General features: G+C 44.8%; 1 protein-coding gene and 2 non-coding genes across 8 annotated transcripts in view; all 3 read left to right on the top strand.

The window, feature by feature from the left end:
• Positions 1-12,072, top strand: part of PHF20 (PHD finger protein 20) — a 144,328-nt gene that overhangs the window by 129,619 nt on the left and 2,637 nt on the right. For all 6 annotated transcript variants that reach the window (XM_045885700.3, XM_064573101.1, XM_045885702.3 and 3 more), the window contains 3 exons: positions 27-222; positions 4,736-5,141; positions 6,852-7,035. In XM_045885700.3, coding sequence (XP_045741656.1) covers positions 27-222; positions 4,736-5,141; positions 6,852-7,035 — 786 coding nt within the window. The remainder of the gene's footprint in view (positions 1-26; positions 223-4,735; positions 5,142-6,851; positions 7,036-12,072) is intronic.
• LOC123852240 (U2 spliceosomal RNA) lies at positions 357-546 on the top strand. Its single transcript, XR_006792846.1, has one exon. It is a non-coding gene; the product is annotated as a U2 spliceosomal RNA (small nuclear RNA).
• On the top strand, positions 3,490-3,598 carry LOC123852169 (U6 spliceosomal RNA). Its single transcript, XR_006792791.1, has one exon. It is a non-coding gene; the product is annotated as a U6 spliceosomal RNA (small nuclear RNA).

Raw genomic sequence — 12,072 nt, forward strand, 5'->3', positions numbered from 1 at the left:
TAACTCTCTCATTGTCACTGCTTTAGGTCAGAGGCCTGGTTTCAAGTACTGGTATGACAAGGAGTGGTTGAGCAGGGGACATATGCATGGCCTGGCCTTTTTAGAAGAGAACTACTCCCACCAGAATGCCAAGAAGATTGTGGCCACCCACCAGCTTCTTGGAGATGTGCAGAGAGTGATCGAGGTTCTCCATGGCCTGCAGCTCAAGATGAGCATCTTGCAGTAAGTGTGGCACGTGTAGCTTTGGGGATGAGTCTGATTTGAGATGGTCTGGGTGGGGGCGGTGGGGAGGCAGGATAAATTTGAGATTGGAAAGCCACAATACCAGTGATAAGGCCATTGAGTTTGAGACCTTTACCACATCTCAGCCTTTTGGCTAAGGTCAAGTGTAGTGTCTGTTCTTAGCAGTTTAATATCTGATATGTCCTCTATCCAAGCACAGTATATTAAATGGATTTTGGAACTAGTAGATGGAATAGGAGCTTGCTCTGACCACTCAACGCATTGACCTGGTATTGCAGTACTTCCAGGAACGGTGCACCCCCTCGGCGGGGAGAGGGGAATATGTCAGTTACACAATAAACATTCTTTTTAAAAAAAACAACCTTATTCAGGTAGAATTTATATATAATTAAGTTTGCTCATTTTACAGGTTCATCGAGTTTTGACAGATATATTCACCCTTGTAGCCGCCACCATAATCAAAATATGGTGTATGTTTTTATAGTTTAGTTTGTTTACTGTTTTGGTATACAGTTCTGAATTATTTTTATTGTGGTAAAATATGCGCAATATAAAATTTATGTTTTATAAATTTATGAACAGTCTTAACTTTTCATTTTTTATTTTATTTTATTGTTTTTTAAAGATTTTATTTATTTATTTGACAGAGAGATAGAGAGCACAAGTAGGCAGAGCGGCAGGCAGAGGGAAAGGAAGAAGCAGGCTCTCTGCTGAGCAGGGAGCCAGACATGGGCTCGATCCCAGGACCGTGGGATCATGACCTGAGCTGAAGGCAGACGCTTCACTGACTGAGACACTCAGGGACCCCCCCTTAACTGTTTTTAATATATAGTTCAGTAGTGTTAAGTACATTCACCTTGTTGAAACCAATCTCTATAACTCTTCATCTTGCAAAATTGCAACTCTGTATCTGTTAAACAACTTCTCTCCACTTTGCCTCTTCCCCACCCATGGCCACCATCATTCTACGTGTTTCTGTGAATCTGACTACTCTAGATACCTCATATAAATGGGATCCCACAGTATTTGTCTTTTTTGTGACTAGCTCATTTCACTTAGCACGGTGTCTTCAAAAGTTCATCTATATTGTAGTCTGTATCAGAATTTCCTTCCTTTTTTTTTTTTTTTTAAAGATTTTATTTATTTGAGAGAGAGAGAATGAGACAGAGCGAGTACATGAGAGGGGGGAGGGTCAGAGGGAGAAGCAGACTCCCTGCCGAACAGGGAGCCCGATGCGGGACTCGATCCAGGGACTCCAGGATCATGACCTGAGCCGAAGGCAGTCGCTTAACCAACTGAGCCACCCAGGCGCCCAGAATTTCCTTCCTTTTTAAAGGCTGAATAATATTCCATTGTAGGTAATGTTGGATTTTGTTTATCCATTCATCCTTAACACCCTTGACCAGTAAACAAAGTAAAATTGAAAACTGCTGGAAGAGATAATGTGGCAGGCCCGCTCTCTAGCATAGTGGTTGCTCAGTAAGTCTTTTCTCTTCGTGGTTTGCTCATGCAAAGTTTTAGGTGTTCTGCAACTGGACTTCTGGCTTTTAGTGGCTAGAAGTTTGAGGAGTGAAATTGAGTGTGAATTCCCCTTCCGTGGTTGCATTCTGTGTGTCAGATGACCCACTTTCATATAAGCTCTGAGAAAGACATGTAGCTCTTATTGGGGTCTCTTGGCTTTAATAACCAGACGGCGTTTCTTTCTTCTTACTGAAATGCCACTGCTCCTGGCCTTATCCTATATTTTGGAACCTTGTCCCTTCTGAATTCCCATTTAGATCCTTCATCTTTATAGCATTGACTTTGTACTGGAATTAAACCTGACTTCTAGCAATTCAGAAGAGGGCATAGGGAGATCTTGTTCATCCTTATATGTGGAGAAGAGACCCTGGGCGGAGGGAGTGTAGTCCCAGTATGTCTGTGTACACATGGATAGTCTCTGCTATCACAAACTCTGGGGCCTCATTCTCAGAAATACTGTTTCTAAGTGGCCTGGCGGATTTATTTTCAAAGGCAAATAATAAACCTGGGAGTAACCTCAGAGCATCTGTTGTCATTTAAAAAGTAGCATGCATGTCTGTACCTTCCTTCTTCATGATTGACAGGGTGTACAAAAAAGGCCAGGGAAGGTTTTTGTGTGTGTGTGTGTGGAGTAGTAGCTGGGGCTTCAGGTCTTACCTGGAAGGGCAAAAATTCTAGGAAGGGGAAAGCAAAGACATGATTTTCATGCAAGAGAAGGTCCATACTGTGGCTTACACGCTCCAGTTAACAGATTTCAGACTGCAGTAAACCTGAACGTTAATGATGACTCTCATTTCCCCTGATGCAGTTATGATTTCAGAGGTGTGTCTGTCATCTTGGATTCCTGGGACAGGCTGTGATACCCTGCTGGCACTGGTCCAGGGACCTAGGCTCCTTTGATACTCGTTTCCTGTCCTTCTCCAGTGAATAGGGGGGGTTTTGGTGATTGTTGGAGGTAGAGCTGAGAAAGGACACTTGTAGCCCCTTGGGAGCATAATTTTAGGTTCTGTAGGATCACTCCATGCTTTCATATGTATGGCCTATTCCATTTGTGCAGGAATTCAGTCAAGTGTGTGTAGAGGGGTACCCATACATGGGAGTTGCTGGTGAGTTAAGCTGTGCTTTCCTGCTGATCTGGTTTCAGTGTTTTTCAGCTGGGGGCTGGGAAGGTACTGTTGACTGTATCGTGGGATGATTCTTTATCCCAATCATGTGTGATTGTTCCAAGCATTATAGGGTGTTAGGCATCCTTGGATTCAGTGAACTAAATGTCAGTAGTACCTGTCAGTCATTGTGGCAGTTAGAAAGGTCATGCAACACATTTCTGCCCATCTCTGAACCAAATGTGAGTAGCACCTGCCTGTTTATTTCCAAACGCCCCCTAGAGGGCACTGCCCTCCCAGCTAGGATCTCTGGTTACGATGGGCCATACTTGAGAAGCCCACTGTTTTTTTTTCCTTCCCTCCCTCCCTTTTTGCCTTCTTTTCATTTAATGATCAAAGGTAATAGTGGAAGTTCTGGGTAGTAAAGAAGAGTTAAAAGGTGAAGTTTATCTAGAGTAGTGGCTTTTAAACTTAATAAAATTTTTATTCCACAGTAAAAAATATGTTTTATATTTCTCACATATATAAAACTGAAACTAAAATTTCACAGAACACCTGCTGTTACTTAGAATGGTACATTATGATATTTTCTATTCTGTTTTCCTTTTTCTATAGTTGATTATGCTGCTCGCTTCGACAGCACTTAGACTAAAATTGGAACGATGCAGAGAAGGTTAGCATGGGTCTTGCGCAAGGATGACACGCAAATTTGTGGAGCCTTACAATTGATTATTATCCAGTAGATTAATTTAATGATCCTCCATTGGGTCAAAACTCAAACAGGGAATGATTCTGGGAGACTAAAGTACTAACACAGAGTTTTACGTGCACATATGTGCAGGCAGAGCTTTCAACAGATTCTCAAAGGAAAGGAGTCTGTGGCTCAAAAAAGGATTAGAATCCCTGTTCTTTAATAACAAAGTTTTCTCCTTGGAATGGTGAGAGTAAAAGATTTTAGAAGAATTTTTTAAAAACTATTAATGGCTTATATGTAGATGATTTTGATTCCTGCCCCCTCGACCCATTGTCACTGCATTTTTTTTTTAAGATTTTATTTATTTATTCATAAGAGACAGAGAGAGAGAGAGGCAGAGGGAGAAGCAGGCTCCCCGCCAAGCAGGGAGCCCGATGCGGGACTCGATCCCAGGACCCTGGGATCATGACCTGAGCCGAAGGCAGACACTTAACCATCTGAGCCACCCAGGCACCCTGTCACTGCATTTTTTTAAAGATTTTATTCATTAGAGAGAGAGAACGAGAGGGGGGAGGGGCAGAGGGAGAGGGACAAGCAGACTCGATGCTGGACTCGGGGATCATGACCTGAGCCAAAATCAGACACTTAACCGACTGAGCCATCCAGGTGCCCCCATCATTGCATTTTGTAACTGAAAGCTATTGCATGCCAGGATTATCATGCCTGCTTATTAGGTTATTGTTAGTAACTCACATTTGAAGAGTACTTTGCTGCCAACAAAGTACTTTATTTGAATTAATGCACTTAATCTTTATCAAACTCTTTGGCTAATGGCAGACAGATGGTTAGCCCAGTTTTGCAGAGGAGGGAATGGGAATGAGTCTGGCTGAGTGACTCATTATAGCTGTTCTACTAATCAGTGGCTGAATTGAAATGCAGTCAGGTCTTCTGACTCCAAGTCCAGTCTCACTCACCATGAGTGTTCACAGTGGGAGCTTGCCTACAGGTGGGCTCCTCAGAGACTGTGGATTTATGTTCCCTTTTGCTTGGTAAAGGGTGGCTGGTAGCCAGATGGCCCAAGTGGGGAGTTCCTCTTCCTTTTGGGAGAATGGGAATTGAGACACCAGTGGTCCCAGTTGCTCCAAAGCCCTTTGTATGTTTGCCCTCCCAACAGAAGCAGGGAGCATCCTGATCTGCAGCTGTGGTGTCAGCCTTGGAAACAGCACTCAGGAGAGGGGAGATCTCATTCGAAACACATCCACGTCACTGAAGCCAAGAGCAAAGAGGAAGTCCCAAGCTATAGAACTTTGAACGGGGCGGTGGAGAAGCCCTTGCCCCTGCCCCTACCCCGGTCTGTGGAGGAGTCCTATATCACCAGCGAGCACTGCTATCAGAAGCCCCGCGCCTATTACCCTGCTGTGGAGCAGAAGCTGGTGGTGGAGACCCGGGGCTCTGCCCTTGACGATGCGGTCAGCCCCCTCCATGAGAATGGTGATGGTTCTCTCTCTCCACGTCTGGGCTGGCCTCTAGACCAAGACAGGAGGAGGGGGGACAATGGCTCCAAATCCAGCTCCCTAAAGGTATGTGGCTCACTTGTCCTTGTTCTTCACTTAGTGTTTGAGTGCTTGGGCTCTCCCTGTAGGGTTCTGTGGAAGACGTTTACTTACTCTAAAATTGTATTTAAATGTGCTTATCATAGGTGTTTTTTGGTGGGTTAAAGTGGGTGCAAAGTCAGGAGAGCCCGATGAAACCAGAGATCCTGGTTACAGGAAATGCCCACAAAATGACAGTCACTGGGGGGGGAGGTGGGGAGGTGGGAAGAGGTGAGGAGAAAAGTGGTGATTGGCACTTGATAAATGGAAGTGAAGTAGGAAAATGGGTTTTTTCTTTAACAGGGTTCATGTTGTAATTGCATCTAGCTGCTAATTCTTAGCATGAGACAAGAATGAGTGAAGTGTTTTGTTAGACATAAGGTTTTCAATACGATTTCTATGATAGCTTTACTTTGACTTTTAACTTTGCAGCCCTGACATAAGAACAGTCCATTTTGTCAGAATATTTGCTGGTTATCAGCTTTCCCAAGAACAGCTCTCAATTTTTTTGTTATTCAAATCATGCTCTTCTAGAGCCTCTTTGTGTCATTTCCTGCCAATGTTATCATCTTTAATGTTCACTGGTGTCATTCTGTCCTGTCCTCAGTTGGTCAGTGAGGCTTTTTGTAACTGGAGAGTTTCTTTACCCTGGTTATCCTTCCTTTCAAACTTTACCCTGTGGTTGGCATCACCAGCATTACATATGTTACTGCATATTGCCGAGTGGGACATCCTAGATTATAAGCCCCTCATGGATGGCCTTGTGCCCTTGCCAGTGTCTAAACAGTGCTAGTCGAGGTTGGTGAGGTTGGTTTTGGAGACCGACCCAGTTTCAAGTCTGGGCTTAGCCACTTACTATGTGATGCTGAGCAGGTCACTTCATCTCCTTAGATGTGTCTCTTCACCTCCCTGTGGGAGGGGCCAGTGCCCGTGCCCTCTAGTTATTATGCATTGTGTCTGTGAAGAGCTCTCAGCACAGAGCTTTGCACAGTCAGCTCTAATAAATATTAGCTTGACCCTATTTCATTTCAAATGAAGGAAGGAAGGAAGGAAAGGTTGAGATCCAAACCGTAGAAAAGGGTTGTGATCCTACAAACTAGCAGATTCCCTAGAGGCATCTGCCACATGTTAAAAAATCAGAAAATACTGGGCCTAAACAAGTCAGCTAGGATTAAAAATATCTTTCATTCCTGGCAAGCTGACCATAGGCCAACACAGTGTTTTATAACCTTATCCTATTTCATTCTCATGAACCCGTAAGATAGGTTTTACTACTTGCCTCAGAGGCTCAGAAGGAAAAATAACTAATCCAGGCTCACACATTCAGCAAGACGAGGAGCTTGGACTTGAAACTAGTTCGTCTGACTCCTGCTAAGTAACATACTAACCCCTGTCTGTGCCCATCCTGCTCTATTCTGATCTCCGGGCTCTAGAAGCCATTCTGTGGGGCCTGCTTCAGGCCTGGGGCATTGGGCCAGTCACTGGGAAGCAGCTCTGAGGCCTGCACTGCCCTGAGGTGTTTGTGATTGCTACACCAAGCATTCCTCTGCCAGGTGTCCAAGACAGGAAGAGAGGGGGATAGAGGTTTGGAATAGTCAAACTGCAACTGATTTTTCAGATGGTTGAAAACTCTGGCTGGTTGGAGAAGGGGCTGGGAGCTGTCTCCACTCAGTAACTTAAATGCCATTGCATTCCTAGGTGAGGGAATATGTCTCCAAAAAGGTCCTACCCGAGGAAGCCCCCACTCAGAAGCTGCTGGACAGAAGCGGAGAGGGGCTGCTGAGCTCCCAGCACCAGTGGCAGTTTAACCTGCTGACCCACGTGGAATCTCTTCAGGACGAAGTCACACATAGGATGGACTCCATTGAGAAAGAGCTGGATGGTAGGGCTCCTCTGGCTCTCCACAGATAGCTGTATTCTTGCCTCCTTTCTTTTCAGTCTCATCAACCCCCATTCTCCCTCTAGATGGGCAAGCTTTACTTTTAGTATTTATCTGGCACTTTTAAGGTCTGTGTGATGTCAGGAGTCCTCCCTCACTTACCTAGTGCTTTCTGCAAAGCGGAGTGCAGAAGTATAACTAGAATCTGTCTGCAGGCAGTGTGCGACCTGAGCAACTTTGCTAACCAAGTTCTGTGGGGGATTTCAACTTTGACTTGATAGAGTTTTTTGGATGTCTTTGAGGATTAATCTGAAGAAAGCTTTTATTTCGGCCTTCTCTTCTTTATCAGTAGAGATTTAAGAACTTGACTGAGTCATTTGGGTAACCCTGGGTATTTCCAGGTGTTAGTGGTAACAGATGGGCCTGATAAACATGCTCAAGTTCAGTCTCTTTTGATCCCTAGGAAGTTGTCAGTTTGATTTTTGAAGACAGAATTCCTTCTTGATTTTTCACTTATTTCTTAATTTTTTGTTTTCATTCTTAAAAAGGAGCCAAATTGAAAAGTAAATATTCCATTGGCGGATTCTGAGTATAGTCAGGCTACCATTGCTGTAATTGGGGATGTAAAGCTACTTGTGCATGAAATAACTCAGAAAGATGCCATGCGTTATACAAGCTAGAGTCATGAGGTGTGACCAGGGCAAGTGTATGGCCGAGGCGCTGCCAAAGGTGAAGTGTGGCAGGGGAAATGATAACTGGAAGGCTTCCTGGAACCCCTGGGTCTGAAGCCGAGCCTTGAGGAAAGTGAGGTTTTCTGAGGGAGAGGGGGTGACTTGGTAGGTGATAAAAGGGCTGGCTTGACTGGGAAAGGGTTGTCCTATTGGAGAAAAGTGAGAGAAGGACCTCTATGCCCTCATGCTTCTGTCCTGCCCTTGAGGCAAACCTGAGGAACTGGGAATGGGAGACTAATTCAGGGTCCATTCTAAGGGCACTTCTGGAAGGGGGAGTGTTTCTGTCTCTTTTACTCCTAAAAGGTTTCCTTGGGCTCCTTAGAATGGTAACTGATTCCACTGTCTGAAAACCCTGCTATTCTCTAGCTGAAAGAGGATTGAATGCCAGACTGGAAATTATGGATTTTGAGAGAATATCAGTAGGAGTAGGAGAAGGAGAGAGGAGCAGTAGGAGCAGTAGGATTTTGAGAGAATAGCAGTAGGAGAGAATAGCAGTAGGCTCTGGGTTCCTAGAGTAAGCTTAGCACCGTGGAAACAGGGAGGGTGTTCTTTTGTTGCCAAAGGAGCCTGCCCTTAGGGGAGACATCACTGTTTCCCCACTTCTTACTGACTTGCCACTCCTGTTCAGTCTCATGGCCAGTGTGGTGAGGAGGATAAGTCTGGGCTCCCTTCTCCGGCCTTCCTGAGGGCCTCTTATGTGTCCTGCTGATCTGGGGTCATGTACTCTGTTCGTGTTCTGATACTCCAGGCCCTGAAGTGTGAAAATCAATTATAAATCATAGAGATTTTTTTCAGATAAACAGATTTTTCCATTGTATTTAATTAAGATTTATCGGAATCCCATTTTATTTCAACCATAGTAGGGAGTGAACTCTTGAGTTCATCCAAATACCATTAAGATAAACTGAGCTTTTATAAGAATTTGGATATAGTATTCCTTTTAAGAAATAGCCTAATAAATATTCTGTTGACTGATTTATATTTTAAAAGAGTTATTGTTTTAATATTAACCATAATTTAATAATTTATGTAGTTGTATGAACAGTTGTAAAACTAAAATAAAAAGATTTTTTAAAGATTATTTATTTATTTATTTGACAGAGAGAGACACAGAGAGAGAGGGAAAACAAGCAGGGGGAGTAGGAGAGGGAGAAGCAGGCTTCCTGCTGAGCAGGGAGCCCAACGTGGGGCTCAATCCCAGGACCCTGAGATCATGACCTGAGCCGAAGGCAGATGCTTAACCAACTGAGCCACCCAGGCGCCCAAGAAAAAGATTTTTGAAAAAATTATTTTAAAAGATTTTATTTATTTGTCAGAGAGAGAGCTCACAAGCTGGGGGAGCGGCAGGCAGAGGGAGAAGCAGGCTCCCCATTGAGCAGGGGAGTCCGATGCCGGACTCAATCCCAGGACCCTGAGATCATGACCTGAGCCAAAGGCAGATGCTCAACCGACTGAGCCACATAGGCGCCCAAGACAAAAGATTTTTAATGACTATGAAAATATTGAATCTTTTAGCATCAGAAATACTATTTTAAGAAAAAAATGTTACTTTACTGAGCATTGGCCTCTATCTAGATGGTCTGGGAGAGTATATGAAATGGAACCTCACCTTTGTGACCTTCTGTCTTGCTTACTATCATTATACTGCTGAGAAGCTGTTGAGCTTCCTGAAAAGAGAAACTTGGGGTGATGATCCAGCACATGGTATGGAGAGAAGGCTGGCCTGCTGGATGCTGGGGAGTCCAGAGGAGATGCTATTGGCTCTCACAGTTCAGGGTTGTCCTCAGTCCTGGAGATCTAGAGAGAAGGCTTCCACCTTAGGGGCTCCAAACACTCCTCTTAACCAAGCTCAGAGACTACCAAGTAACCTAGACTCTTCTAGGCTGCACACTGGTGCTCTTTCTCCCTGTGCATGCCTCCTGGGTCACCATAGTGTTGGGTGGTGTCTTTGGTGAGCCTGGAACCAGGTCAGAAGTAGTTACAATGACCATAGAGGGGCCTCTCAGCAACTGTAGGATCATCTTGTCACGGACAGATGGACTGACATTCTGTCTGTGTTTTGGAAATGACCTAGCCAGTCCTGACTGCCTCTTTTCTTTTTTTTAAGATTTTTATTATTTATTTGAGAGAAAGAGAGCATGAGTGGTGGGGCTGGGCAGAGGGAGAAGTAGACTCCCCACTGTGCAGCTAGCCAGACTCGAGGCTCCATCCCAGGACCCTCGGATCATGACGTGAGCTGAAGGCAGATGCTTAACCTACTGAGCCACCCAGGTGCTGCCCCTGACTACCTCTTTTCTACAGTCATCCAGATGGGCCCTTCCAGCATTGCTTTCAGGCCTTTTCTCCATTTATTCTTGTGCCCTTTTGCTGAGCAGTCTCTTGTCTCCTAGTTTTTTTCCTTAAAGAATAATTGATGTATTGAAAATGGTCACTGGGGAGTTTATCTTGCTCAGCAGGCCACTAGAACTCTCCTGTGACTTTGATCCTTTACTCTTGGCTTTCAAGTTCAGGTCTGAGAAGGCAATCTTATTTTTCTTATTTTCAAGTCCTTGTACTGGTTGGGATGAGGAGGAGGGGCTGTTTCTCCTCCTTGGAACCCCCACGTACCAACAAGAAATCAGAGGGAGGTAGGCGAGTTTTGGAGCCCGAGCAGTCAGTGGGCACTTTGCTAGGCCATTCCCACATTTTCTCACTGCCTCTGTCGCGTGCCTGCTGTGTTTCAGACACAGTTGAGTGTTTAGGGATATCATGGCAAGCAAGGCAGACTTGGCTTCTGCCCTTATGGAACTTGATCTTGAGGTAGAGACAGGTATTAATTAAATTATCCCATTATATATAATTATAAACCATGGTAAGTGCTCCAAAGGAGGAAAGATTTGATCACAAAGCACCCTTAATTTAACACAGCTACGTGATTTAGGGTGTAGAGTTGGGGAGGGCTTCTCTGGGAAGTAACTTACAGGGAACAAAGGATTTTGGAAGGTGGGAAGGAAGGTGGAAGGCTGGATCTGAGGAGGGAAAAGGATTATGTGTGAGGCTGTAAGCTCTTTGAGGAACAGGCACTGAGTGGGTCTTCCTCTTTCTGCACCTTCAGCTCAAGGGTCCAGAAGGTGCTCAGTACAGGTTGGCTCATGAACTAGAAAGGCTGCAGGCAGGCTGGGGTGAGCACAGGCCTCCCTGGAGGGGCTGGCTCTTGTCAAAAGATGCAGGATTCCAAAATGGCCCCTCCCCAGATGCCAGAGCTTCAGGGAGTGGCTTGGGAAGAAAAAAACATCTTCTATAGAGAAATCCCTGCTCTCAGAGATAAGGCAGTTTTTTAGATATTGAACCAATATTAATCAAGGATGTTAGTACCTGGACATCTTACATTAAATACTTAGAAAATAAAGTCAGAGTATTCAGTGTTACTGATGATAGGAATATGAAGCAAATCAGACTTTATAGTGATAAAAATAGACCTTTTCAATCCCTTTAGATTCTTATTTTTCTTAATAGGAGGCTAAAACACAAGGCTCTCTGATTTCCAAGAAAGGAAAACCTTATAAAGACTAGGGAGTGGGCCCTGGGTGGCTCAGTTGGTAAAGCATCTGCCTTCAGCTCCGGTCATGATCCCGGGGTCCTGGGATTGAGTCCTGTGTCAGGCTCCCTGCTCAGCCGGGAGTCTGCTTCTCCCTCTCCCAGTGCTCCTCCTCCCTACTTGTGCTCTCTCTCTCTCAAATAAATAAAAATCTTAAAAAAAAGAATGGAAGAATTAAAAAAGACTGGGGAGTAACACTGAGGAAGGTGGGTTCTTCAAAGCCTTCTAGACTGTAGAGCTGCACTAATACAGTAATCACTAGCTTATATGTGGCTCTTTTTAAGATTTTATTTATTTGAGAGAGAGAGAGCACAAGCAGGGGGAGCTGCAGGCAGAGGGAGAGGGAGAACCAGGCTCCCCTCTGAGCAGGGAGGCCAGCGCGCAGCCTGATCCCAGGACCCCAGGATCATGACCTGAGCCGAAGGCAGATGCTCAACCACCTGAGCCACCCAGGCGCCCCTATGTGTGGCTCTTTAATGAATTAAAATTGAATAAAATTTGAGTTCAGTTCCTTAGTCATACTAGCTACATTTTAAGTGCTCAGTTAGCTACATGTGGCTAGTGGCTCCTGTATAGACAACACAGACGTAGGCCATTTCCACTGCAGAAAGTTCTGTTGGACTGTGCTCCTCTAAAGCATTTGAGCCTTGTCCTAGGGGGAATACTTTGTAGAGAGGGTGATGAGTCAGTGTTGCCTGAGTGCCCCCCCCCCCTTCTCACCTGACCTTGTGG

This window comes from Mirounga angustirostris, unplaced genomic scaffold (genome assembly GCF_029215605.1).
Source record: "Mirounga angustirostris isolate CCGP_5_RB_7025 unplaced genomic scaffold, mMirAng1.0.hap1 SCAF_10, whole genome shotgun sequence".
NCBI classification, from domain to species: Eukaryota; Metazoa; Chordata; class Mammalia; order Carnivora; family Phocidae; genus Mirounga; species Mirounga angustirostris.